Source organism: Pipistrellus hanaki (assembly GCF_964339955.1).
Source record: "Pipistrellus hanaki genome assembly, chromosome: 9".
NCBI lineage: Eukaryota > Metazoa > Chordata > Mammalia > Chiroptera > Vespertilionidae > Pipistrellus > Pipistrellus hanaki.
The window spans coordinates 45,008,565-45,036,327 of NC_140511.1; the positions used below are offsets into that span (position 1 = coordinate 45,008,565).

A 27,763-nucleotide genomic window follows, 5' to 3' on the forward strand; every position below is an offset into this window, starting at 1 on the left:
AACTGCTCTTGAAAGGGACTACGATAGACTTATTCCCCAGTCTACATTATAAATTTGGGGGAATGGACTCTGGCTCCAATATAGTTGATGTCCCTGATCTGGAACCAGAATCAAGGTTCCTCACTTTCTGTAAGGTTTTCCTTCAAATACCTTTGAATAGGTGCTTCTCCACTATGGTGAATATGAGAATTTTGCATAGAGGCATCTTTCATAATTAAAAGGATACAAAATAATTCCTCTTTTTATGTCAAGCACCTGTGTAAACGCACAAATTCTTATCACACATATAGTTTAAAATATAAAGCTATGGCAAAAATAAATTAGACATTTATATAAACACAACTCATTCTCTAATGTACCTGGTCATGTGGAACATTTAATACAATGATTCTTAACTTACAGAATATTGAACAGGAACTTTGAAACTTATGGATTACTCTTCAGTATTATTCTGATGAGAATGTAGAAACTAGAAAAAAAGACATGCATTTGCCAATGAATCAGTACTTAGATGCACTGGAGAGAAAGTAGTCTCTAGAGAAATACAATGAGCTTTGGACAGATTTTCTGTCTTCCTTGTGGTCTCACTCTTGAATTTGGCCACTTTTCATGTCCTATTATCTCAGCTACCTCCTTATATTTAATACATTTTTAATTCTGTTGTGTGTTTTTTTCAACACAATAAAGAAAACTCAATTTGAAAACTTTAAATCTTCCTTCCTAATTAAAAAAAAAACAGAAGAAGGAGATTTCTTGAATTTTCCATAAATAGAGAATATTAAAAAATAATAACAACAATAAGGACAAGTTATTTTTGAAAAATCTTAATAATATATTTAGAGGTGTTTTGCTTTTAGAAAATAATTTTTTTTCTTTATTTTGTCATCTTTCCTTTTATATGTCTTATGGAGTACAATCCATTATTCTTCTTTTTGTGAACAGGAAGTCCACATAATATTGAATTCTGTCACCTTTTTTTTCCTGCAGGTAAACATGTGCAAGTGTAATTCATTACTATTGCAATTCATTACCATTGTAGTTCATGTAAAGCACTTTATAAAACATTTTCCCTTAGATCATTTTAAAGTCTCTTAACCCTTAGAGATTGGCAGATCAGTTTTCTCGATTAACAAAATTACAAGTATATAACTTTGCTGAAGTCTCATAGATTAAAGAAGGAGGGTCCAAGACTAGAAATAATTCTGACCCAAATGATTTTGTATTTTGGACATTATGGTTTGTAACTTAAGATAAATGTCAGCTATTAACCAGCAGAGTCAAGACACAAGCTTTATCCTTAAATCAAAGAAAACTATAAACACCTATAAGTTTCTATTTTCAAAAATTTCCTATGTAATGGCCACTTCTTATTTTCCTCTAATTCTCTACTTCAATTCTTCCAGAATTAAACAGTCCTAATCACTGTTCTAGATTCTGGTAATAGAACTATTAAAAAATTAACAATAAGGTCCCCCAAATAAGGAGTCAATGTTATTTCAAATATGTAAAAAAAAAATACAATGTGGAAAGAGAAAGCGGTGTTATTTTAGATTGAAAGTAAGTTGTAACTCTGTGAGGAGAGAGTAATGGAGAAAAAGCAAAAACAGTAAGAAGGTGCAAGGCAGTTGGAAATTTGTAGGTGTATGGGTGAGTGAGTGAGTGATTGGTAGAGAATGTATAGAGATGCATCAGGAAAAAAATCTCAAGTTATCAGCACCCAAATAAACTAGGAGATAGGTACCTATTATAGCTGGAATCATGATAGAAATAAGCAAGTTGTGAACAGAGACAACCTCTAGAGCTAACACAATCACTTAAGAAAACTGCATTATACCTGACTAGCAGATTGGGGATATTCTCTTCTGTACTGAATATATATCTAGTGGCACTGGATTATAAAAGAGGGCGTGGGCATCAGCAACTGAATCAGGATTCTGGAATTGAAGCCCAGCATTTGGCAATTTAACAAGCCCTCCAGGTGATTCTAATCCAGAGATCTGAGAAACACTGCAGTACATGAGAAGGTATAGTACTTCTTTATAAGGAGAAGTGACCAATGCCGTTGCAGGCCCATTAAAGCAAGAAAGTAAAAGACAAGCAAAGGGAATAAATTAAGAATAAAGGAACACTCTTAGATAAAAATTTTTAAAAAAGTTTGCTAACCTCTGAGATGAGCCCCAATGGTGCTCAGTCACAAACACAGATTCTTTCATTAAGATTTATCAAATGATCACAGATCATTAAAGACCAATAAGCATATGGTAAATATAATAAATACGAATGCTGTTTTTCCTTATAATTTAGCATACAAAGTAAAATATTTTAAATCAATTTACCTGTAAGTTATCTAAATTCTGATACTTTAGAAAATTGGACAAGATTCTACAAATAAATTTATGAATTTTTATTCAGTTACTAAAGAAGCAACTGGAAATAAGTTGAGGAAATGTTAAAACACACACACACACACACACACACACACACACACACACACACAGAGAGAAAACATTGACTGGTAAGAACCATGCATTCAAATTAAGTGTCTGAATGCTCTTTGTGAATTCTCCATCTTACATTCCCCCTACAGTGTCACTATCTGTATTTTAATTAGAGAAAAAGACACACCACACATTTCTTTAACAAACTGAAAGATTTCTCACTTTACCCATCAATTTCAAATGCATATATACAATCACAATGAATATCCACAGTGGAAGCGGAGCCAGAATTCCTGACTTTAGTTAACTTATCATTTGAGAAAATGGACCTATAAAAAGGCATTGAAATGTTCATATTTGTGGAGAATATTGTTTTTTTGCATATTACACTGAGTTGACTGTCTAGAAGAGGAAGTTTCATGAGTATATGTGTGATTGTGTGATTCTTTTCCCATTTTTTTCAGTTTCTAAGGAACACTTGTTGAATAAATGAATTTAGTATTAAGAAGCAAAAGAATATAGTTGAGAAAGCAAGGCATTTGACTTCAGTACAAAAACAGTGGGAAAAATATTTAGATGAAATTTGAGCTTAAGCAAGAACTACTTTTCCAAAATTTCAAGAATACGCTATCAGTTACTTCCTTATTAGAACTATTTATTTTGGCCTGTCAGCAGAATTTCCATCAGGTGTAAACCTGTGGCATCACAGTAAACGGAGTGGGACACCATGCTGAATTTCCCAACACAAAGTCCATTTTCTTTGGCAACAACGTTAGGATTTCAGATCAATAGTATTAAGAGCCAAAATTATGCCATGATAATAATATGAAATAATAAGAGAATGGGTTTCATGCTCACAAAATATTCTCTAGAACTATATCCATATACTCACTGAAAATTGAAAATGGGTAAATTGTACTAATTTTCGTGGCATACCAATTTTATATGTTTAATTGATAATAAAATAAGATAATGGATGAAAGACTTGAAGAGTTCCTTGCAAAGTACTTACAATGTAAATAATACTTGTTAATATTTGTCTTAAAGTCACTTACTATGACCAAAATGTAAGGAGTTTTCTCAAAGATGATTCTTTAAAGATTTTGAAAGATTTGCAACTAATCTCGATTATCGTGGGTTTTTCAGTTCACATCATCATTCTGTTACCTTCCATCTTGCAAGAAGAAGCAGACTATCTTTTCAAACTGTCTTCACAAATGAGCAACCCACTATATCATTCTGCTCCTCAAACTTTTCATCTCAGCTTGTCTACCTTGGAGGGGAATAGAATCATTTCCTTAGAGCCTCAGGCGCACCTCTCTCAGTCTGTATTTAAAGCAAGGAGAAGTTTTGCTATGAGTAACCAGCCCATCATAATTGCCCATTTAATTGGTTTTATCTATCATGCCAGCACATTTGAGGAATAATTCAGGAAACTCATCCAATAGATCTAAATACCCCTTTTTCTTTATCTAAATCTTTAAAATACTGTGCTTAACTCAAAACATATTATTAATGCTATTTTTAAGTGCGCATTAATAAGGGGCAAATGGCTTTACCCCTTTCCTCTCTAAACCCTGTATTATTGACTCACCCACAAGGAGTAAAAAGCTGAGAACATTTCTCATCATCCTCCAGGTTACAATAGAAATGAATTTACAACGAAGAGTGATTTTACAGCCAATCAGCCAATTATTGGATATTATTCCCTGATGAACACAGCAGGCACCATGGGCTTTGGGGCAGCAACTGCCTTTAAACATGTCACTGCCAAACAAGTTTTGCAATGGGCTATAAAGAAACTCCATTGTGATTGGAAAACCTTTAGCCCTCTCCAGATCTGTCTGTTTCTGAGAGTACCCTTACATTGTGTTTAAAAGTAATTGGCTGTTTGTGAATGCAAAGACATGAGTTTAAGATGGTCTCCACTGGTAATTATATAAGTCGCACAAGCTCTTTAAGCCTCATTTTTAATATCCGTAATATATAATTTGGAGGTTATAGATATATGTTTAACAATAAATGGCCCTGAAGTAAAAATGTGTGGATTTGAATCTCAGCTCCATCACTTAATAGCTCTGAATGTCTGCTATTTAACTTCTCATTGGCTCAGTTTCCCCATCAGTGAAATGGGCACCATGAAGAAACTAATGCACATTATTGTGAGGATTAAATGGGGTACTCCATTAAAAACCTTATAACAGCTTGTCAATATTAAAATAGTTATTATTATTTTATTATTATGAAAGACCTGAGTCGATGCTATTTATTATAATATAATATATGTAAATATATCATTCCTGAAAAACCACACATTATATATTTAATAAATTTTATTGTTATTATCATGTTCATATAAATGAAGCAAAACACCTTTTTTATTGTTGAACAGAAATAATAAAAGTTCAATGAAATGAAAGACTTTCAACTTTGAGGATATAGCTCTGTAGTTAAATAGAAATCACAATTTTAGCCACAGCATTGAAAACCAAGGCAGGCAACTCATGTCCTACAAAAATAATGTTTTATAAAATTATTTTGTTTCACAATATAAATGGAAAACAAAACCAAACCCTGTTTGTTGTGGGTGCACTTATTTGTTACACCCCTGAGTATGAATGCAAGAAAATAGGGAGGACCCAGCTATAATGGACCTAAAAGATAGATATAAAATGGGCCAGACATTGAAAAACAGATAATGATTAGATATTTCATTTTTTTGGCATTCACTTAAAACTCATCACTTTAAAGAAGTATCTCTAGCCGAAATTGGTTTGGCTCAGTGGATAGAGTGTCGGGCTGTGCAGTCAAAGGTCCCAGGTTTAATTCTGGTCAGGGGCATGTACCTTGGTTTCGGGCACATCCTCAAAGGGGGGTGTGCAGGAAGCAGCTGATCGATATTTCTCTCTCATCGATGTTTCTAACTCTCTATTCCTCTCCCTTCCTCTCTGTAAAAAAATCAATAAAATATATTTTTAAAAAAAGGAAGTATCTCTTGAAATCTCACTTGATTAAGTAAACTTGAATTCTTAGTGTCTTCCCTCTACTGTACTGTCAGCCATGGAAGCATCTGGAGACATATGCTTAAAGCCTATTTCACTGAATTATTTAAAGTTTTCCTAATAAGGAAGCAATAGTCTATTTTGTTTTAAATAGAAGGTGGCCCAGCAGAGGTAAATAAATATAATCCAAATGAGTGACTATCTAGGGCAGAAATAAAATGTTGATAATATGTTTTTCTGCCTTCCCTTCACAAGATTGTAAATAACTTTATAATACAATCTGATACAAAATATTAGCACTTAAGTGAAATACTTGCTTAACCTATTACTGGTTATGTTTTTAATAAAGCAATTCCATCAAAGTTAGCTGAAGCTTTAATCCAAAAAGGAAGACCATGACAAAGTGAGAAATCAATTTCTCTACCTTTATTGGTTTCTGAAAACCTAGTCTGTTCTCATAAAAATGGACTTTAAAAATTATTATCTATAGTGTGGAGGGAGCATTAGCTGGTTTGGCTCAGTGGATAGAGTGTTGGCCTGTGTACTGAAGGGTCCCAGGTTTGATTTCAGTCAAGGGCACATGCCTGGATTTCAGGCTCAATCCCCAGTAGCAGGGCGTGCAGGAGGCAGCCAATCAATGATTCTCTCATCACTGATGTTTCTATCTCTCTCCTCCTCTCTGACATCAATAAAAAATATATATTTTTAAAAAGTATGGAGAGAAAATTGACTTATATATGAAATCTACCATTCAAGAACTACAGCATTTTGATGTAGTTTTTGAGGGCACATAGTATCTCATTTATGTATTAGAAAGTGAGGAACAGGGCTTTCCCTTTATTCAAAGGGCTAGGTATAGTTGATATGCAAGTCAGAAGAAAAACATATTTTGATTTCACATACTTGCAAACATTTCAGAAAGTACAATCAAGTAAGGCCCTTTTGATTCTAGGTTTTCAGTTGAAAAAGATCTTTAAGGTCATTAAATCCTACTCTTCTAATCTGTTTACTTTTACATTTAACTGATACTCTCTCCAGAGGCTGTTAGTTTCCCCTAACCAGAGGCCTCTCAGGCTGACAGTGACATTTGCAGAATAAGAAACATTTTCCCCTTCTGACAGGTACTGCTCTGATGGCTGGGGAAGTGCCATAATATATTTAGTCATTAGTTTTTGAATAATTGATCAGAGGAGAGGTCCATTCTACCTCCTATGTGGTTTATCTTAATTAGCAGGTTGACTATCAGAACCAATATTTTTTTTCCTTTGGGCTCAAAACTTCTTCAGGTGGAGCAGCTTCAGAATGCGTACCCGAATCTCTTTGGTTTTTATACTGTAGACAATTGGGTTGAGCATTGGAGGTACAAGAAAGTGCATATAGGAGAGAAGCATGTATACCTGAGCTGGTAGTTTCTTTTTCCCAAAGCGATGGATCATGGACAGGCTGACTAGTGGGGTATAAAAGAGAAGTACAGCACAGATATGGGAAATGCAGGTGTTGAAGGCTTTGAGTCGCCCAGCATTGGAAGCAATGCTTAATACTGTCCTCAAGATCAGCACATAGGAGAGGAGAATGAGTACAACGTCTGTCCCCAAGGTGGAAAGCATGACGAAGAGCCCAAAGCCACTGTTCACAAGAGTGCTGGACCTGGCCAGCCTTACAACATCAGGGTGAACACAGTAAGAATGAGATAGAGCATTCACAGGCTGGAACTGAAGTCTTCCAAGGAGTACGGGCAGGGGCAGGTGAAGGGCAGCACTGCGGGTCACAATGGCCAGCCCAATGGCCCCAATGCGCTGGGTTGTGAGAATGGTGGCATAGCGTAAGGGCTGTCGGATAGCCACACAGCGGTCAAAAGCCATGGCCAGCAGCACAGCTGACTCAATGACTGAGAAGGTGTGAATGAAGAAGAGTTGCACAAAGCAGGTTGCAGCTCCCACCTTCCTCTGTCCTAGGAGAAACACCGCTGCCATTGAAGGCAGCGTAGAAGCTGAGAGGCCCAAGTCAGCCACTGAAAGCATGGAAAGGAAGAGGTACATGGGTGTGTGAAGGCTGGGCACAGACTTGACAATGTACATTATGATGATGTTGCCCAGCAAGGAGAGACCATAGATAAGGCAGATAGGAATAGCTGTCCAGCAGTGAGCACTCTCCAGGCCTGGGAGATCCATCAGTATGAAGTAGAAGCTGCTGGCATTATTATTGCTAGGAATTTCCATAACTCTGGGAAGGACTTGCCTGGAAAGAGCATTGAGAAAGCAAAAAGTTATTCTTTCACAGCATTCTCCTACCTTCTCATCACATTGGCACCCATAGTCTGTGCTGCCAGAGGACTATTGCCACTCTTCTTCTCCTTGTCTCAGAGCATGAATCCCATCCATTTAGGCATTTACAATAGGGAAAAGTGCTTTCTATCTCTCTTCCGGTGGTTTGCCTTAGTTTTCAGAAGCATACCTGGGTCATTTAGAGAAAGAAAACTTCTTCCTCATTTGAATGTGTTTCCCAAGGTTTGAAAAAATGCAAAGTGGAACTGTGTTGAGAGCACAAGGGTGTGTGTGCTTAAGCTGGATTCCATTTAGTACCAGAATACAAAGTTCTAAAGCAGTGATTCTCAACCTTTCTAATGCCGTGACCCTCATGTTGTGGTGACCTCCAACCATAAAATTAATTTTGTTGCTACTTCATAACTGTAATTTTGCTATGGTTAATGAATCATAATGTAAATATCTGTGTTTTCCAATGGTCTTAGGCTCTACAGCAGCAGTTCTCAACTTGTGGCATTAGAAAGGTTGAGAATCACTGCTTTAGAACTTCGCATTCTGGTACTAAAAGGAATCCAGCTTAAGCACACACACACCTTTGTGCTCTCAATACAGTTCCACTTTGCATTTTTCAAACCTTGAGAAACACATTTCAAACATTGAGAAACATTACTATTCATAACAGTAGCAAAATTACAGTTATGAAGTAGCAACTAAAATAATTTTATGGTTCGGGGTTACCACAACATGAGAACTATATTAAAGGATCGATGCATTAGAAAGGTTGAGAACCACTGTTCTAAAGGAACCTAGATAAGGATAATTGTGTTTAATGTCTGCTTGGGAGTTAGAAAATAAAGTATAAGAATGTTAATACTGACTTTGAACTCCTGATATTACCAGATATATGTTTTGTTTGAAAAGAGATTCAGAATATATATACAATAATAATATCTGTGACAAGAAGACACCAGGAGTGGTTTGGGCTTGACTTGAGTATTTACCAGATTTGAACTCCTTCTCAATCTTTGTTACAGGATGCTCTCTAAAAATGTTTTCATTTTTAGATGAAGACTAGATAATATTTTTGATGGCATCAAACATTTACTGAGCTCCTGCTATGCACCCAGTGTAAGTCAGGTAATGAGTAAATATAGAGTTTCTGACTTTGAAGCTTTGGAATTGCCTGGTCACCATAGACATATCTATAAACTAGTTCATGAGGACATTGACCATGGTACACATATAAGATCTCACCTGTAAAACCACACTCTGCTTTGTATGACTTACCCTTTTCCATAATCATCCTGGACACCTTAAAGAACAATTATTAAAGAAGGGTTTAAAGTGTGAAATTTAGTACATAGAGTTCAGAGGAAACTTTGGTCACATACCTAAAGTCCAAATGAATGATGATTTTCTCCCTTAACATCTTAGGAAAACTCTCTTAACAATGAAGACTTCAACATCTTGGGCAGTCATTTATGTGGCAGCTGTTACCAGTAGAACAGTCTTCATTATATTCTGATCCTCTCTTATGAACTAATTAAAACACTGCTTTATAAAGTCATGAAAAATACCTGCTATCCCTATTTCATATGTTAACCATGAGTATAAGGAAAGCCCAGAGGAGAAATTCTGTGAAGGATAACCAGTGGTGTCAGAATCAAAACAAGCATGATAAATAAACAATAAAATTATCATTAGCAATTATTGGGAAGTCATGGAAGAATAACATGTTGTGAGTTTACCTGTGGAGAGGTGAGGGTGGGTGAGCTCTAGAAGCCATCTATGTTGTTCTAATAAATCTCCCTCTGAATTTTGGTTACTGAGGGAGAGATAGGCAATGACTGGACTTTATATCCATCAACCTGCCTCTGACAGGTTTTCCTTATAGGCTGTTAATCACAATGTGGTTTCAAAAGAAAGGAAAGCATTATCCCATTAAATATAATGGTCTGAAATTCTTATACATGTCAAAATCTTATCATTATTGATAAAAATAAAACACATGAGATTCAGAATTAATATCTCCCCGGGCAAATATTTAACAAGCTGATATAAATAAAATAGCAAATCCATTCCTGAAGCATGACACGTATAGGAAAGAAGATAGTTTTATATTCAGAAAACATGCCTAAGTTGATATGTAACAAGCTGGTGATCCATTCACAAATGGGAATCATCTGTTGGGCTACTTGGAAGTCTTTGTTTTAACTCAACCTTCTAAGAATGTCAGAAAAGAGGAGCTGTTTCTCTTAGACTCTTAAACAAAAGGCTAACTTCTTTATTGGAGCTTTGTCAGAAAAAAAATCATTGACAAGCACTCATATTTTTCAAGGTCATCTTGACCAAATCTTGCTAAACTGATTCTGCAACATCCCTGAAAAGAATGCAAAAATTTCATGTCTCAGAAATCTTTTTAAAAACAAATTTCTGAGAAATATTACCTAATATGTGTCATACATAAATGTAGTTTGACTCGTAGTGGACCTCAAATTCTAAGAGCAAGAACTGAGTGACTGTTAAGTGAGGAAAGAGAGTCCAGGGCTTGTTTCCCAAAACTATAGAACATATTAGACGTGCTATGCACCTCTAACAAATGCCCTTCCTGCTTGAGAGATCCTCATACAAAGTTGTAAACTATGTCTAGGATAGCCCATGACTTCTCTCAATTCCCTCCCAAGTACACATGCAACATGATTTGACCTACTATAGCCCGAGATGTTTCTATCACTCACCAGACCCCAGGTCAGAGATTCAATTTCTGTGGATTGTGGGGCAGCTGAGGCCTCGTGAGGCTCCCTGGCTTGAGTGTAGTGCTAAGAGAGCAGGTTTATAAAACATTAATTCTGGCTCTCCCTAGAGGCTCACATCCAGTCCCCATGGTATGGTCTTTCAAAGAAGCATTAAATGTATTTCATCTATTGCTAATCCTTGTACGTCTTTGCTAGATCTGCAAATGATACACTAGTATACTATAAGCTCTTAAACCATGCAGCCTGTTGTGCTTCAGGCTTCCTTTCTTCTCTTCCCAGCCTAAGACATTTTTAGCTGCTTAGAGATGGAAATCATCAAATAGATCATAGCTACTTTGGTTCCAGGAACGTCTTTCATCATATTTGTATTTCCAGGACATACAATCCTTTTATATCCTCCAAAATCCCACCTCTAAATCCAGCCTATTCCCTTAAGTTATAAATATTTTTTTTGGGGGGGGGGGGATAAGAACAGAATCTACAGCACTATTTCCATGAGTGATAATATTAATAGATTTCCTCCAAGGTAAATTCATTTTGCACTAATTGATTTTTGTTACAATAACACAGAGCTTACTTTTTACTGCTGTTGTCTCTTCTCTTCCTCTCTCTTCGAAGCGAGTTCTTCATATTCACTAGGGGAATGATTACAAGTGGTGGAGGAGATTAAAATGATTCACCAGGAGCATATAAAATGGGTCTGGGTTTTGTTTATAAGATGAGGAGTGATAAAGGATACAACTACTGGTTGCAATATGTGTGGAGCTGGGTGGGAATGGCCTTGAAAATGTAGGTAGGAAGCAAGTTAGTAATAAGGTAGAGGAGCCATTAGTTATAAATATTTTTATAACTAGTGATTGCTAGTGATTCACTTGAAGCACTCACACAACTCAACGTAAAATTATCCTCATGGCTGAGACTTGATGTAGCAAAGGACACCGTGAAAGTACAGCAGGAAAAAATTATATGTAGGTAAAGGCAAGAGAGGTCACATACAGGCTTCCCAACATTTCTTCTCTGCAAGGGTTTCTGCAGCTGCAGACCTCAGAGACACATGAGAGATGTTTATGTAGGGAAGCCTGCTTGAGTTTTGGAATCCAGAATGAGCTGGTCACATAGGCTTATAGCTGTCATCTTATAAAGCATGTGTAGACCTCAGATCAAGCAACAAGTATATAGGATAAACTCCATGTTTATATCGTACACATGCCACCCACCTGATTCAAGTAGACCTGCTGCTTTGGGCACAGATAGTAACATTATTGCTCAGTAAATGTGTGACTATTCTGGAAGATTAGTTCTCAAGGTTTGGTCCATCAACATTGGCTACAGAAATAAGCAAAACCAGAGTAAAAGATATATGCCACAGTAACTTTTTTCTGGTAGGAACTTTACTGCATTTTCAGAAGTATGCATGACCTCAATGGACATGAGTTAGAAATGTTTTCATTCAGCATATGTGAAATACGGCTAGCTTCTAATGTGGCCGAAAAATAATCCTAATCCTAGGTGTCAGAAAATAACAAAAGAGTGTGGAATTATCAGTTCAAAATAAAGTGGGCACTATATATGGGCCCTAAAATATTGATAACAAGAAAAATAATTAAGGAAGAAAGTACATCTGGAATGACTGAAATAACTTGCTAGAGGAGCAATAAGTATTAAATAGGAAGTGTTACTCACTTCAGAGCATGGAGCCTATAATCAGAAATTAAAAAAAAAAATGCGCCAGAAAATTATAAAAAAAACAATTGTGGTAGTTGTGAGCAAAGATTAACCCAAAAATAAAGAGAACCAATGAGAAGGCATAAACAAGTTTGTGCAACATAATTATGTTAGATTCTGAAAGCTGGTTTCAGTTCTGTTTGGAGTTGTTTGAGAATGAAGGCAGGGAAGACAACTGGCAGAATGCCAAAGTATTTTATTTAATTATTACGTTCTAAGATGAGTCAGGAGCAGTGGAAATATAAAAGTGGGAGCTGTTGGGAAAATACTAATAAAGTAAAATCTACCTTATTGGTAAATGATTAGATATTATGATTTAAAGGGAAGTAAGGACATTCCTGACATAGTTCATATTTTTGGCTGGAATGAGGACATGAATGGAGATGCCATTCTCATAAATGGAGAATACACACATCACAGCAAGAGGAAGCAGCAGTTGAGAATGGAGCAGGAGACTCCTGCTATTTTATTCCAAGTTCTATTTTGGATGAGTTGCGTTTAAGGTTTCCATATAACATACAAAGGGAATTATCCTGAGGGACGTATTGTTACAGAGTTCCCGAACAATCAAACAATGCAGGAGGAGAGTTTGGAGAAACTCACTTTATTCATCCTGCGATGGGCTTAGAGAAAATGAATTCAAATTCTAAGCAAGGCTACAAACAGAACTTCCCTTTTTATTAAAGAGCCAGCCCTATGTGCATTTAGTGGTTATCTCGATGCTGGCCTTGAAAACAATACAGTTCTATCTAATTAAAAAGTGCACCTGGCATGGCATTGAGATTATGGCATATCTAGTCTCCGGCCTACAAGGTCATATAGCTAAGTTTATCTTCATCATTCTTTAAACAGGCTAAAACAGACTAGAAAGCAACATTTTATCTAAGAAAAACAGCAGAAAATTCCAAACAGCAGTTTGTTACAAATAAGGGTTTCCTTCTCAGTATGAACCTGACAGGAGTTCAGGACATTCAACTTGAGATTGAGGAGGGCAACATTTATATCCAGCAGGTTGGCATCAGAAGTAAAGCTAGAAAATGCAATGAATAAAATTAGCTGAAGAGATCAGAAAATACAGAGGTGCAAGAGAAACCTACAAAGTACGAATATTCAATGACGAGAGATCAATCAACTGTTTCATTGTAGATGAAACATCAGTGTTGAGGAGACAGAATCTGAAATAACAGGATTTGGTAATTTAGAGTTAATTAGAGTGACCTTTGCCCAAGCAATTTCAATGGAATAGTAGAGGCAAAATTAGATTACAATGGAGTTGAAGAGGAAACAATGTTTAGTTTAGTTTGATTACAAGTAAACTTCTGTTTGGGGATGTATAAATAGTCACAATGTAAAGAAAAACAATGAAATAAACACTGTAAAAATCAGAATACTGGTTTAACATAGTGGTGATAGTAAGGTCATGTTCAGGTGAGACTGCAGAAAAAATTTGGGCATCAACATTTTATTTCTTTACTTAGGTGATATTTACATGGGTGTCCATTTTACAAAAATGTGTTAAATTGCACATTTATTTCCTCGCAGTTTTCTGTATGTGCTTTGTATTTCACCACAATAAATTTTTAAAAGATTTGGCAAGAGGAAGATAATGAATGTTCATTACTTTTTCCAAGTAGAAATAAAGAAGAAAAATAAATTAAGTACCCACTGACAGCCATGTGGTTAGTAAGAGTTCATTTTATGAACAGAGAGTCTTAAATGTTTTTTAAGCTGTTTTAAAGCAGATGGTGGAGAAGGAATGGCTGGATAAATTTGTTTTTAGCTAAGGAAGTATAATGAATTATGTTTAGTAAGGGAGGTGTATTAATTTTCTACAGTTGCTGAAACAGATTACAACAAACTCAGTGACTTAAAATAACACAATAATGTTATTTTACAGTTCCAGAGATTAAATGTCCAAAGTGAGTCATACGAGGCTAATATGCAGGTGTCTCTTGAGAGGTTGTTTCTGGAGGCTACGGGGGAAAATCTATTGATTTGCCTTTTCCAGCTTGGCTCCTGGCCGTATTTCTGTATCTTCAACACCATTAATATTGTGTCTCCGCTCCTTTCTCCTTTCTGACTTCCTGCCTTTCCCTTCTAAGGAGTTTGTGACTGCATCAGGCACACTCAGAAAATTCAGGATAATCTTCCAATGTTAAGATCCCCTTAACTTAATCACTCTTACAAGGTTCCTATTGCCAAGTAAGGTGATATATTCTCAGATTAAGATGTGCAGATAATTGATAGGCCAATATCTAGCCTCCAAAAGGAAGAAATAAAGCTTTAAGAAGAGAGAGGAAAATAATTTGTTGAAAGAGCAGAATATAGCTCACAAGCAATTCTATGCAGCTATATAGCATATACAGGGTGGGGCAAAAGTAGGTTTATAGTTATTTTTATGGAAAGTAATGCAATCCTATTTAATATAAGCCTGATATGCTAAGTATCCAGTCTGCCATTCAACCAATCAAAGCGTAATATGCTAATGATATGCTAAGGCCACTCAAGTGCTTGCTATGACGTACAATGAACACCAGGGGATAGATAGTCAACTGGTCAACCAGTCACTATGATGTGCACTGACCACCAGGGGGCAGATGCTCCAAATGGTAAGTTAGCTTGCTGCTGGGGACTGGATGGTTGGGACTGAGTGAGACAGCTGGACATGCCTTGGAGCCCTCCTATTGTCCCTCCCTGGCTGGCCAACTTCCTGCATCCCTCCCACACCGATCATACACCAGTGGGATCCTTTGGCCTGGCCTGCACTCTCTTGCAATCTGGGACCCCTCAGGGGATGTCAGAGAGCCGGTTTCGGCCTGATGTCAGAATGACCAGTTGCTATGATACACACTGACCACCAGAGGGCAGACACTCAATGCAGGAGCTTCCTCCTTGTGGTCAGTGCACTCCCACAGGGCTCTGTGGCAGTTGGACATCCCCCGAGGGCTCCTGGAGTATGAGAGGGTGCCGGCGGGCTGAGGGATTCCTTCCCCGCAGCGCATGAATTTTGTGTACCAGGCCTGTAGCAATTAATAAATAACAATTCAAGAATAAACTCTGTGTTTTTTGTACTCACAACTGTAAATCTACTTTTGCCCCACCCTTTTTATGCTTATTATATCATTAAATAGAAAACAAGGAAGGAAAAGATAAACACAAAACTCAAATATGTGTGGTGGCTTTGGGATTGAGTTTGAAGTTTGTGACTCAGAGAGATACAAAAAGTCTTTGCCTTTATTAGATATAATTTATAGTATGTAATAAACTAATGCAATCATGGAAAAATATTTTATAATTAAATAGAATTAAGAGAAAAATATATGCATGTTCGTTGTATTATTTTCTGCATATTTGGGATGCCTAAAATATTATTTATTTACTTTTATTTTTGTTTTGCTTTTTTACAATTCTACCATGTACCATCTGTATATGGTATTGTGCATTTGCTACCCAAGTCAAGTCTTCTTTCATCACCATTTATCCTCTCTTTACCTTCTCCTACTCCTCAATTCCCCTTCACTCTGGCAGTCATCAAGTGAAGTCTGTGGACCAAACTGTATTTTGTGTCCATTAATCTTTCTTTTTTTTTCTTTTTCTTTTTTCTCTCCCCCCCCCCCACTTTGCTTAATCCCTTCACCTATCTCACCCAGCCCTGAACCCCTCCCCTCTGACAACTATCAATCTGTTCTCTGTATCCACAAGTCTGTCTCCACTTTGTCCATCAGTCTATTTTGTTCATTAAATCTCACATATAAGTGAAGTAATGTGATACATGTCTTTCTCTGACTGGCTTATTTCACTTAGCATAATACTTTCCAGGTTCACCCATGCTGTCACAAAAGGTAATGCTTAAAATATTTTCTAATAATGATAATATATATATAAAAAAAGAGAAACAGAAAGGATGCAGGGCAAATTGAACATCTCTGATTACATGAAAAGAAACTTATCTTCTTTGAATAAAGGAGGTTATAATTCCTTTTTATTAGAAGGGAGAATTTTATGGCATATATAGAAATAAATTCCTTTATGTATGAAAAAGAGAAGAGACTGTATGCTGAGAAGTATAAGTAACTGGGAAATAGTTATGAACATGTGAAATTGCAGCTGTGGATTATGGAAACACCAAGTGTTTTAAAAATATACCTTCAGTCACTGAAAGACCAAAGCAATAAAGACCATTATTATGTAGTTATTACAATTTAAAAATCTATTGTTTTCTTACTTAGAACTAAAAAGTACAGGTGTAAGAGTAGAAAATAGAAAATTATTTAAATTGATTCCAAAAGAAGTTTAGAGTTAAAAAGTAAAAACAACCCCCCAAAACAAAACAAAAACAATAACAAGAAAGAATGAGTATTGATGGAGCATTTCCTCGAGTATGTGTGGTCCATAGTGACTATGAAAGACAATGAATTAACAATGTTGTCATAGAGTTAGACAAGGTGAATGTTTCAAGGACCAGGATTAGTGATCTCAAGGCCAAAGTCCAGAGGCTTTGAAGTCAAGGTGTGAGCATGTGTGAAAGAACATTATGCTAGAGATTTAGAGTCTGGCAATAGAAATGTTGGTACAATTTTATTTTGATTCTTCACCCAAGGATATGTTTATTAATTAATTTTGTGTGTGTGTGTGTGTGTGTGTGTGTGTGTGTAAGAAAAAGAGAGAGAGAGAGAAAGAGAGAGAGAGAGAGAGAGAGAGAGAGAGAGAGAGAGAGAGAGAGAGAGAGAAGGAGAGAGAGAGATTGATTGCCTCCCATACACCCCTTCCTGGGACTCAAACCCCAAAACTGGGTATGTGCTTTGACCAGGAATCAAACCTGAAACATTTCAGTGTATTGAATGAAGCTCCAACCAACTGAGCACTTGGCCAGGACAATGTCGGTACAGATTTAGGTAGAGATTGTTGACATTGTTTCATGGCTTTATAGTTCTTTTCTGTATTAGATATTTATTTATTTATTTATTTATTTATTTATTTATTTATTTAACCTGTTGTTCCTTACTTTGACAACAATATCAAGAAAACAAACCACTGTGAAGGCGAGAACTTGATTTAATTAAGTTATCTCCAGTACCTCAAAAAAGTAAAAAATATAGTAGGTATTCACTAAATAAATATCAGTGTATCAAGGGTGATACATACATTGATGATAACAAATAATAATTTACTTACTCTGTGAAAATTGAAGTATAAGATCACAAACTTCTCTGACCATAATATATGAACCATTGGCCTAAGAAATAATGAAGCTAGTTCATTATTTCAAATTTTTATTTTACTGAATAATTTTTACTATTCAATATATATTAATTCAAATCATAGAAAAGAAATAGCTTCCAGCCTTACATCCCATATTATTAAGAATTGTCAGTGGTCAAACAGAATCTCTTTGGGCATTTGGAATAGTAGCAAGTTCTTCATTTCATGAAGCATTCTTAGGATAGTGCTCACTCATTTTACAAATGTGATTTTGGATTTTCCTGATTCTTTTTTGATAAAGAGTTTCAGGATTTTATCTTGTATTGGCTTGGTTTTCACCATATACACAATGGGGTTCATCACAGGAGGAATGAGAAAGTGCATGTTGGCCAGGGTCACGTAAATGTGTGAGGAAAGTTTTGGGCCGAAGCGGTGCAGTATAGACAGGCAGATCATGGGTGTGAAGAAGAGGATCACAGCACAGAGGTGGGAAATACAGGTGTTGAGAGCCTTGAGGCGGCCACCGTGGGATGCAATGCTTAGTACTGTTTTTAGGATCAGAATGTATGAAAAAAGAATGAGGAGAAAATCAAGCCCCATCGTGGATAGCAGCACAAAGAGTCCAAATATGCTATTTATTCTTGTGTTGGAGCAGGAGAGCCTTAGGATATCAGGATGCAAACAGTACGAGTGAGAAAGTACATTGGAGCGACAAAAACACAGCCTTCTCAAGAGGATAGGAAGGGGTACCTGGATAGTGAAGGTTCGCACAGCAATGGCCAGACCTATCTTGGCAATTACACTATGGGTAAGGGTGGAGGAATAGTGTAGTGGATAAGAAATGGCCACATAGCGATCAAAAGCCATTGCCAGTATGACAGCTGACTCAAAATCCTGGAAGGTGTGGATAAAAAACATTTGGGTAAAGCAAGCTGAGAAGGTGATCTCGCGAGCATCCAGCCAGAAGATCCTCAGCATTGTGGGGAAGGTGAAGAGGGACAGGCCCAGATCAGAGGCTGCCAGCATGGCCAAGAGGAGGTACATAGGCACATGGAGGGTCTGTTCTCGCCAGATAATTGCAATGATGGTCATGTTGCCCACCAAGGTAATGAAGAACATGACAGAAAAGGGAATGGAGATCCAGATATACACAGCCTCCAGCCCAGGTATGCCTGTCACCAGGAAGGTGGAGAATATGGCGTTTGTACTGTTTTCGTAATGCATGATGCTAGGGTAGCACGCCGTTCCTAAAAGAAAGTTCATTGTTCCAAAAGCAAATGTTAAAAATTACTTTGTTTTTTACACTCTTAGTGTTATATCTTAGAATAAATGATTCCTAACCTCATGAAAACTTTAATATTGATCTTATTTGTAAATACCTATCCTGTTGGTCAAATTCTCCAGATATGCTAGCTAATTGAAAGGAAAAAAAAAAGTCTACTACATCTATTTTCATGAGACTATTTTAGATTCATCATATCACTTATACTAGGTAGGTAGTATTTGTCCTTCTGCATCTGGTTTATTTTAACTAGTCTAATGACTTCCAGGTTCATCCACGTTGTTGCAAATGACAGGATTTTCTTCCCTTTTAAAGCTGAAGAATATTTTATTTTATGCATATGTAACATTTTCTTTATATATACATCTATCAATGGATTTTCAGGTTGCAATTACCTAAGTCATACAAAAGTATAGTGGTATTTTTATTTATTTATTTATTTAAAACTTTTTTTAGAATATATTTTATTGATTTTTTACAGAGAGGAAGAGAGAAGGATAGAGAGTTAGAAACATAAATGAGAGAGAATCATCGATCAGCTGCCTCTTGCACACCCCCTACTGGTACATGCCCTTGACTGGAATCGCACCCGGGACCTTTCAGTCCACACGCCTACATTCTATCCACTGAGCAAAACCGGTTTCAGCAGTATAGTGGTATTTTAAACTGAGTATTAAAATCCTCAATAAAATAAGATAGATTCACATTTTGCCTTATCATCACAGTAGCACACTATTCTATGAAATTTCTCTGCTTTGGTCAATAATGATACATGATAGACTAGTGATTAATAGCATGCACTGATCTGCTTTTTATGCAAAGAGATGGATATAGAAAATTAAAATAATAATTTAGAAAACATTTTATATACATTTGTTATATACATGTGACATAATTCTGTTACTTTAATAATAAAATTTTGGCTTCATATTTTGGGTACATTTTAATTACTTTCTACCATTTAATTGGTACTTACGTTTTACAATAAATCTACATAGGCATTCCATACACCCTCTTCACATCCCTATGAAGTCATCCCCACTAACAATAAAGTCTTGTGTAACTATTCATCCTGATTTGTCACCATTCACATTAACATCATTGCTGTATTGTGTGTGTGAGCCCTAGGAAATTTGCACTTCAAAATCTTCATTGTCTGAATGGGACAGACAGACTCTACCTGTGATAGCCTAAGTATTTCCTAGGCGATTTAATAAAAATTTCACTTGTGTCCAATTCTTGATAAGGAAATATTACTAAAGAAAACAATAATAATTTAAATGACTTTTTCCCCAAGCCTTACACTCTCCTTGCCCTTCTATTAAAGATGAGAAACTTAGGACCCTGCCCACTGCTTTTGGCTTTCACTTGGAATACTGTTTAATTTGTCAATGTCTCAATCTGGATCATTAGGGTGAGACTTTCAGATGTGATCAAAGTGATTAGTTAATACCCTACCTGCTTTCTAATACAAAAGAATGAGAAATAAAGTTAAAATTAGTCCCAGCAGCATTATAACCACATTTAAAAATATATTTAGAATTATGCTGGGTCAGGGCAGATGGAAGAGTATGTAGAAAACTCATTTTTATTACATGGGAGCACATTCTGCCTCCTCTGATCATGGGGCCTCTTAGAGTTAAGTGTCTGCTGCCAGATTTCTTTTTAATGCCTTTTCTCATCCAGGAGTTCTCTGACATTTTCAAAGTATATTTTTTTCTAGTCTCAATCAATGTTCCTGTTTAGAGATGTAGCTAAATCTCATGTCCAGTGTTCTCATAGACAAGGATAGTTCTCTTTTTATTTGATTCAGGAATACTCTAAGCCCACTTTTTCTAAGTTCTTCAATGTCATTGTCCAAACATATCAGGTGTGTTTTTTGTTTTTTTTTTAAAGAACGTTACTTTCAAAAATAGAAACATTCTGTAGGCCTTATGATTACTTGAATTACAGGCTACAGTTTCCCTACTCACTAATTTATTCCAAGTCTCTAAAATTTGTTCTATTTCAAATTCTACTCAGGTAAAACCTTGTTTTCATTCTCACCTGGAATCTTAAGACAGCGTAGTTGCTAAAATCATGCAAAGGCAGCTTTCTTATCCATGTCCAAGATAAAAAACATCAGTGACCTGATTTGAGTTGTTTTATTATTATTCACGGATCTTTCCCTTGAAAATAGGAGTCTCCTGGGATTCCATCTCTGCTTGAATTGGGAGTTCTCATTAATCCTTTTTACTTCGTAGAAATGATCTCCAAATGGTCTGAGTTCTGGGGCCTTTTTTAGATCAGGTGAATTCAAATCAAACCAATCAACACAGAATTTCACAATAAGTGTTGGCATAAATTCAAATCTGTCCAAAATAAATTTTAAAAATTATTCATATATGTCTGAAATCATTCATATTTTCATTGGTATCATTCATATTTTCATTGGTATCATTCATATTTTCTTATAATATATGTTGGGAATTCTAAAAAGTTTATTTCATCAAAGGCTCATTAAATTTTAATATAACTTCAATTTATCAAAGTTTCAGACATAAATCACTACTTAGTATATGTGTAAATTACTTCACTATTCAGAAATGATCAACTATATTTGCTTTCCTGCTATCATTCTTCATTCTCCAAGCACATCACAACCTTACACAGACACATCAATGTATGGCAATGGCCCATTTTTGCTTTTCCCTAGGCCCTGGTGACCACCATTCTATTCTCTGCTTTGAGTCTGACTGTTTTAGGTACCTCACATAAGTGGAATCATAAGAGTATTTGTTCTTCGATGACTGGACTATTTCATTTAATAAAATGTTCACCAGGTTCATCCGTGTGATTTCCTTCCTTTCTTAAGGCTGAATAATATTTCATTGTATGCATACACCATATGCTTTTTATCTGTTTAACTGTCAACGGACATGTGGGTTGTTTCAATGTCTTGGCTATTATAAATAATGTTGCAATAAACATGAGAGGGCAGATATCTCTCTAAATCTCTGATTTAAAAAAATGAGAGGCCAGCCGAAACTGGTTTGGCTCAGTGGATAGAGTGTCGGTCTGCAGACTGAAAGTTCCCAGGTTCGATTCCGGTCAAGGGCATGTACCTTGGTTGCAGGCACATCCCCAGCAGGGGGTGTGCAGGAGGCAGCTGGTAGATGTTCCTCTCTCATTGATGTTTCTAGCTCTCTATCCCTCTTCCTTCCTCTCTGTAAAAAAATCAATAAAAATATATTTAAAATAAATAAAAAATGAGAGGCTGGATGTATCCTCTAATCATATATATATATATATATATATATATATATATATATATATATCCATTTTTTATCCATGTTATCCATTTTTTATCCATAAGTGGTAATTGCTGAAACATATGGTAGTTTCAGTTATATTTTTGAGAAATATCCATAACTTTTCCCATAGCATTTAAACATATACATTCCCACCAACAGTGTACAAAGGTTCAGATTTCTTCACTTTCTTGCTAACACTTATCTTTGATAATAGACATCCTAATAAGAATGATGTGAATTTTCTTTTCCCCAGTGATTAGTGAGCACCCTCATCTATACCTATTGGCCATGTGTATGTCTTCATCCATTTAGGCTGTTGTAACAGACTACCATTGACTGGATAATTTATAAACAACAGAAATTTCTCACCTAAAGCAGTTGCCAAATCAAAACACTTGATTGTAATGTTTTTCAACATATACCACTCTTCACTCCAACCATCTGAGACAAATATTTTTGTACTGTAGAAACTTGAGCCTACCTTGTTATTGGGGCCTTTCAAGAAACCACTAAATAAGTCAAATAATGAAAATTACAAGGCCTGGAAAGATCTGAGGTCCATTTTTCTCCCTCTTGTGACTTGAAATTTGCACAGGGATGAAAGTTGATATTTTTTAAGTTTAGTACAAAGCTGGAGAGTAGAAAGTGTAATTATAGCAAGGTAATATTTATAAATAATATTGCTTTTCAGGTACCTACAATCCTATCTTTAGTATTCAAATAATTTGAATGTTTGACTTTAGCCTCCCAAAATTGAACCCTAAATTAGGGGAGGACAATTGGAGGTGAGATCAGGCTGGCAGTAGAAAGCCATTGGGAGTGAGTTCAGGCAGGAAGGCAGAGAGGTTAGGGGCAATAAGGCAGGCAGGCAGAAGCAATTAGGGGTGATCAAGCAGGTAAGCAGTTAGGAGTAGCAGTCCCAGATTGTGAGAGGGATGCCCCCAGTTGGAGAGGGTGCAGACTGGACTGAGGGACCCCCTTTTCCCCCCACCCCTTGTTGCATGAATTTCATGAACCTGGATACTAGTATAAAATCCTATATAATTTAAGAGGAATATGCTAATAATCCATTATGCCATGAGGCATAACAACTGAACACATAATGACTGGATTACAGATCTGCAAGAGGTTGGAGTAGCGAACTAAAAGCAAGCTTCTGTCGTGAGTGGCACATGTAGTGCAGCCTGATTGCTCTACGTGCGGAATCGACATCAAGAGATTTCGGAAGCATAATTTTTTGGTACCTGGGCAGCTGGTGATCGTTGGTCCTGGCGCCCGCAAAAAAAAAAAAAAAAAAAAAAAAAAAGCAGGCAGTGGAGAGCCACAGGAGGGGGCAGGGCAGCAAGCTATAAGAGGGGGCAGATGGTGTGGGAGCTATAGGAAGGTGGCAGAGAGTTAATGGCACATGGATTTGTGTGCAGGGCTACTAGTAAAATATATGTGTCAGTCAACTGTGTATGTTACTGGTAAGGCTTCTGGTAAATAGCATGCTATTAGTAGTTAAGTTTTGAGGTTATGTCAAAAGTTATATATGGATTTTCAAACTACATATGTAGTCATTGTCTTCAACCCCTGAATTGTTCAAAGATCAACTGAACTGCCCTTTCATATTGTTATAAAGCTACACATTTTGGCAAATTTCTTTGTAGACCTCAGGGTTTGTAGTCACAAAATAAATAAAATTAGGTTAAATTTTATAATTAATTAAGTAAATGAGATGTAAAGACACCTATGCGCATATATATATATATATATATATATATATATATATATATATATATCATATCAGGTTGGGGAAAGTCAGATTTATCAGAATGTATGTATTCTTACACATAAAATCTGATATTCTTAATCTAGAACCCAATCATTTTTGATTAGGGGAATACTGACCAAGTATTTGATATCTTTAACTGTCTCCTTCTCTTGTAAAGTGAAGCTAAAACCCTGGTTTGGTTCATTGGATAGAGGCTTGGCCTGCAGACTGAAAAGTCCTAGGCTTGGTTCCAGTCAAGAGCACATGCCCAGATTGCGGGCTTGATCCTCAGTAGGGGGTGTGCAGGAGGCAGCCAATCATTGTTTCTCTCCCATCATTGATGTTTCTAGCTCTCTCTTCCTCTACCTTCCTCTCTGAAATCAATAAAACTATATTTAAAAAATAAATAAAGTGGAGCTAATACAACAGCTCATGGACATGAACAATAATGTGATTATGGGGGAGGAGGAGGTGGATGGAGATAAAAGAGGATATAGGGGAATAAACGGTGATGGGGAAAAATAAAAGAAAATAAATAAAACTAATAAAACACTTCCCTTGATTTAAGATAGAATGATTTTAGCCCTAGAAAGTTTGGCTCAGTGAATAGAGTGCCAGTTTGTGGACTGAAGGATCCTATTTCATCATTGATGTTTCTTTCTCATTCTCCCTCTCCCCTCCTCTCTGAAATCAATAAAAATATTATAAGAAAAAGAAAGGATAATTTTAGTAATGTAGTTAATGTTTGGAACTTGAGATCAAAATTAAATAACAATTTCTTTCTCTCTTCCTAGAATAAACTATTTTAAAGATTTTCATCACTTGCTTTAGTTACACATTAATGTGCAAAAATAACACTTTCACAAGTACAGCATATTATTAGTGTTATCTCTCAGTTGATATATTTATTAATATATTCATTTATTCAGCAATATATATTTATTATAAACAATCTTACAGGTATTTCATTAGGTAATGAAGATGCAATGGCAAAGACAATAGACATGGTCTTTGATTGCCATTAAATAGTAATTATGTTAGCAGGTAACAACAGTTGTAACTAATAAATGCAATTATCTATGTCCATAAATATTCATTTGTTTATTGAAGAAGGAAATTAGATTTACTGAATAGAGTATATACCAGAGATTCAGAAGAAAGTAACACAATGCCTCTCACAATAATTTTTAATTGGGAAACATAGACATAAAGATATACTAAGTAAAACATTGCTGTGTTATAATAAAATCATCTCTGGAGTATATTAAAGGCTAATGGGAAGTACCAATTCCACTAAAATATCAAGAATATTCAAAATGAAGAAAATTTTTTTAAGATTGGTATTGAATTTTGAAATTAGGGAATTGGTAAAAAAAAAAAGTTAGAGTAAGGTAAAGGCTGGCATATATGTGTATAAATATATTGACTCATCTAGTTTGAAAAGTAGCAATCTGTAGCTGGAGTTGAGGTTAGAGAGAAGGGTGGGAATAATAAAACTGAAAGCTTTCTAAAATGTGTTACTAACTTAGCCTTTATCACATAATTAATTGTGACCACTTAGCTATTTAAACTCAAATATTTAAATAGAAAAGAGACATAAAAATTGTTTCAGTGAGATCCCTCATGAAATACTAGGAATGATGAATTGGGTTCAAGACAATAACAAAAAATACCATTATCCTCTTGAAGGATAGTACTTTAACTCTCCATAAACTATACTGTTAAATGTTAAATGTTTCTCTGAGAGGAAATGACAAATAAAAGGGAAAGAGAAAATCAGGGCAGCATTTTAGCTAAGGCCACACTTGATTATTTGAGCCAGTTCCTCCTGTTCTTACATATCTTCTGAACTGCAGACCTTATCTGTTTAGTTTTTAGACTATAAACCAAGGGATTAAGGACAGGGGTCAAGAAGAGGAAGATATTGGCCATGGTGACATGGAGAAGAGGAGTTGTGAATGTACCAAACCTATGAATTAGAGCCAGCACAATAAGTGGCACATAAAAAATGCAGACAGCGGAAATGTGGGAAACACAAGTATTAAATGCCTTGAGCTGGCCGTCTTTGGATGCAATACCCAGCACTGTTTTCAAAATCAGGATGTAAGAAATGACAATGAACAGGGAGTCAACTCCAAAGGAGCACAGGACTAGGAATAGGGCTACAGGACAGCTTCATAACATCAGGGTGAAAGCAGTAACAATGAGATAGAACAATATCTTTGCAGAATGACAATCGGTTGAGTAGTATTGGCAAGGGTGCCATCAAAACCACACCCCTGACTATGGCTGCAAGCCCCATCCCTATAATCCGAGAAGGGGTTAAGACCGCAGTGTACTGTAGTGGGTTTCGGATAGCTACAAACCGATCAAAGGCCATAGCCAGCAAAATGGCTGACTCCATAGAGGAAAAGGTATGGATGAAGAACATCTGTGCTAGGCAAGAGCGGAACTCAATTTCTCTGTGATTTAGGAGGAAGACATTGAGTACAGTAGGTAGAGTTGATAAAGACAAACCCACATCTGTGGCTGCCAGCATAGACAGGAAGATGTACTGAGGCTCATGGAGACTGGAGATGGTTTTGATAACAAAGAGGATGGTGAAGTTCCCTAGGAGGGCAATTGCATACATGACACACAGTGGGATAGAGATCCATATTTGTACAGCCTCCATTCCAGGAATACCTATTAAAAGAAAACTGGGTGGCTGAAACCAGCTATTGTTTTTGAACCCCATCAATGTATTTCTTGAGATCAGCCCAGGTCAGCTTCTAAATGTTCCTATTGAAAGAAAAACATACATTTTAAATCAGTAGGGCATAATCCATGTAACTCATCTGGCCAATACTACTCCTAGGTATCTTTATATCAAGTGTTGATCCTAAGAGGTTTCCAAACCTATTGGAAAAACTACCTGGAATTAAGACAATTGATAAATGCTTTCAAAATGTTAGTGACTAGAGTTCTTTTGGCTTATAACACTTGAATCATTGATCAAGTGACAATGAAAAGTAAGGACATACTTTTCTTTCTATTCAAAGCTTAGAAAAACTATATTCTCAGAATGCTTTCTATTTCTCTATTTAATTATTTCTGCATCTAATTTTGTATTTACTCACCTTAGCTGAATCTTTAAAAGAAGTTTCTGCACTTTATCTACATAAACATAATGCATAATATTATTCAGGAATCTGGAAACCTGGGCATTTTCCTGTTATTTACATGCAGAAATAAAGCATAGGATATTTTAATAACCCACATGATCCCCCAAGGCATTAAAAAATTCATGTGATACCATTTATACCATTAATTTCTAGGTTGTTTAATATGTTCTTTTAAATTAATATATTGATTTTTCAAAATACAAAAAACTAGTAAAATAATCAAAGTAGATATTGTCATTACTTCTTAGTTGGTGTCAGAATAATATAAAATATTAACAAATAACTGTTTAAACATAATTCAAAATACAATATCTTTTGCTATAACCAGCTTTCCTCCCTTTGCTCTAACTATCTTCCAGAATATCTTGGAATTCATTCCCTTCTCTTATACTTCTCTTTCCCTTCTGTTTTTGTCCCTGATTCAGTCAATACAAGCATGAAAAAGATCATTGCTATCATCAACACCCCTGCAACTACCCATGTAAAACTTAAGTATATACTTAGTTCATTTTATTGCCTCTACTTTTTAATACTCCTTGTGCCTGTAATCTTAGACCTTTTCTTTTCTTTTAAAAAAATATATTATATTGATTTTTTACAAAGAGGAGGAGAGAGGGATAGAGAGTTAGAAACATCTATGAGAGAGAATCATTGACCAGCTGCCTCTTGCACACCCCCTACTGGGGATGTGCCCACAACCAAGGTACATACCCTTGACCGGTATCGAACCCAGGACCTTTCAGTCTGCAGGCTGACGCTCTATCCACTGAGTCAAACCGGTTTCAGCTGCTTAGCCCTTTTCAATGAGAATGTTTTTTGTTTCAACTAATAATATTTATCTAGTCACTCTCCATTCTAGCCAGATTGGTTTCTTAATACGACTA

General features: G+C 36.0%; 3 protein-coding genes across 3 annotated transcripts; all 3 read right to left on the reverse strand.

The window, feature by feature from the left end:
• Positions 1 to 6,711: 6,711 nt before the first annotated feature.
• Positions 6,712 to 7,659, reverse strand: LOC311627741 (olfactory receptor 51G2-like; the record flags this gene model as incomplete). The annotated part of the gene is made up of 1 exon (XM_084894301.1): positions 6,712 to 7,659. One exon carries the CDS (start codon positions 7,657 to 7,659, stop codon positions 6,712 to 6,714), a length of 948 nt encoding a protein of 315 aa, XP_084750427.1.
• A 9,980-nt stretch (positions 7,660 to 17,639) lies between these two features.
• Positions 17,640 to 18,611, reverse strand: LOC311628418 (olfactory receptor 51G2-like; the record flags this gene model as incomplete). The annotated part of the gene is made up of 1 exon (XM_084895659.1): positions 17,640 to 18,611. One exon carries the CDS (start codon positions 18,609 to 18,611, stop codon positions 17,640 to 17,642), a length of 972 nt encoding a protein of 323 aa, XP_084751785.1.
• Positions 18,612 to 25,524: 6,913 nt separating this feature from the next.
• On the reverse strand, positions 25,525 to 26,389 carry LOC311628419 (olfactory receptor 51A4-like; the record flags this gene model as incomplete). Its single annotated transcript, XM_084895660.1, is given in 2 exon segments — positions 25,525 to 25,878; positions 25,883 to 26,389. Coding segments are annotated over 2 exon segments (861 nt in total).
• Between the last annotated feature and the right edge of the window lie 1,374 nt (positions 26,390 to 27,763).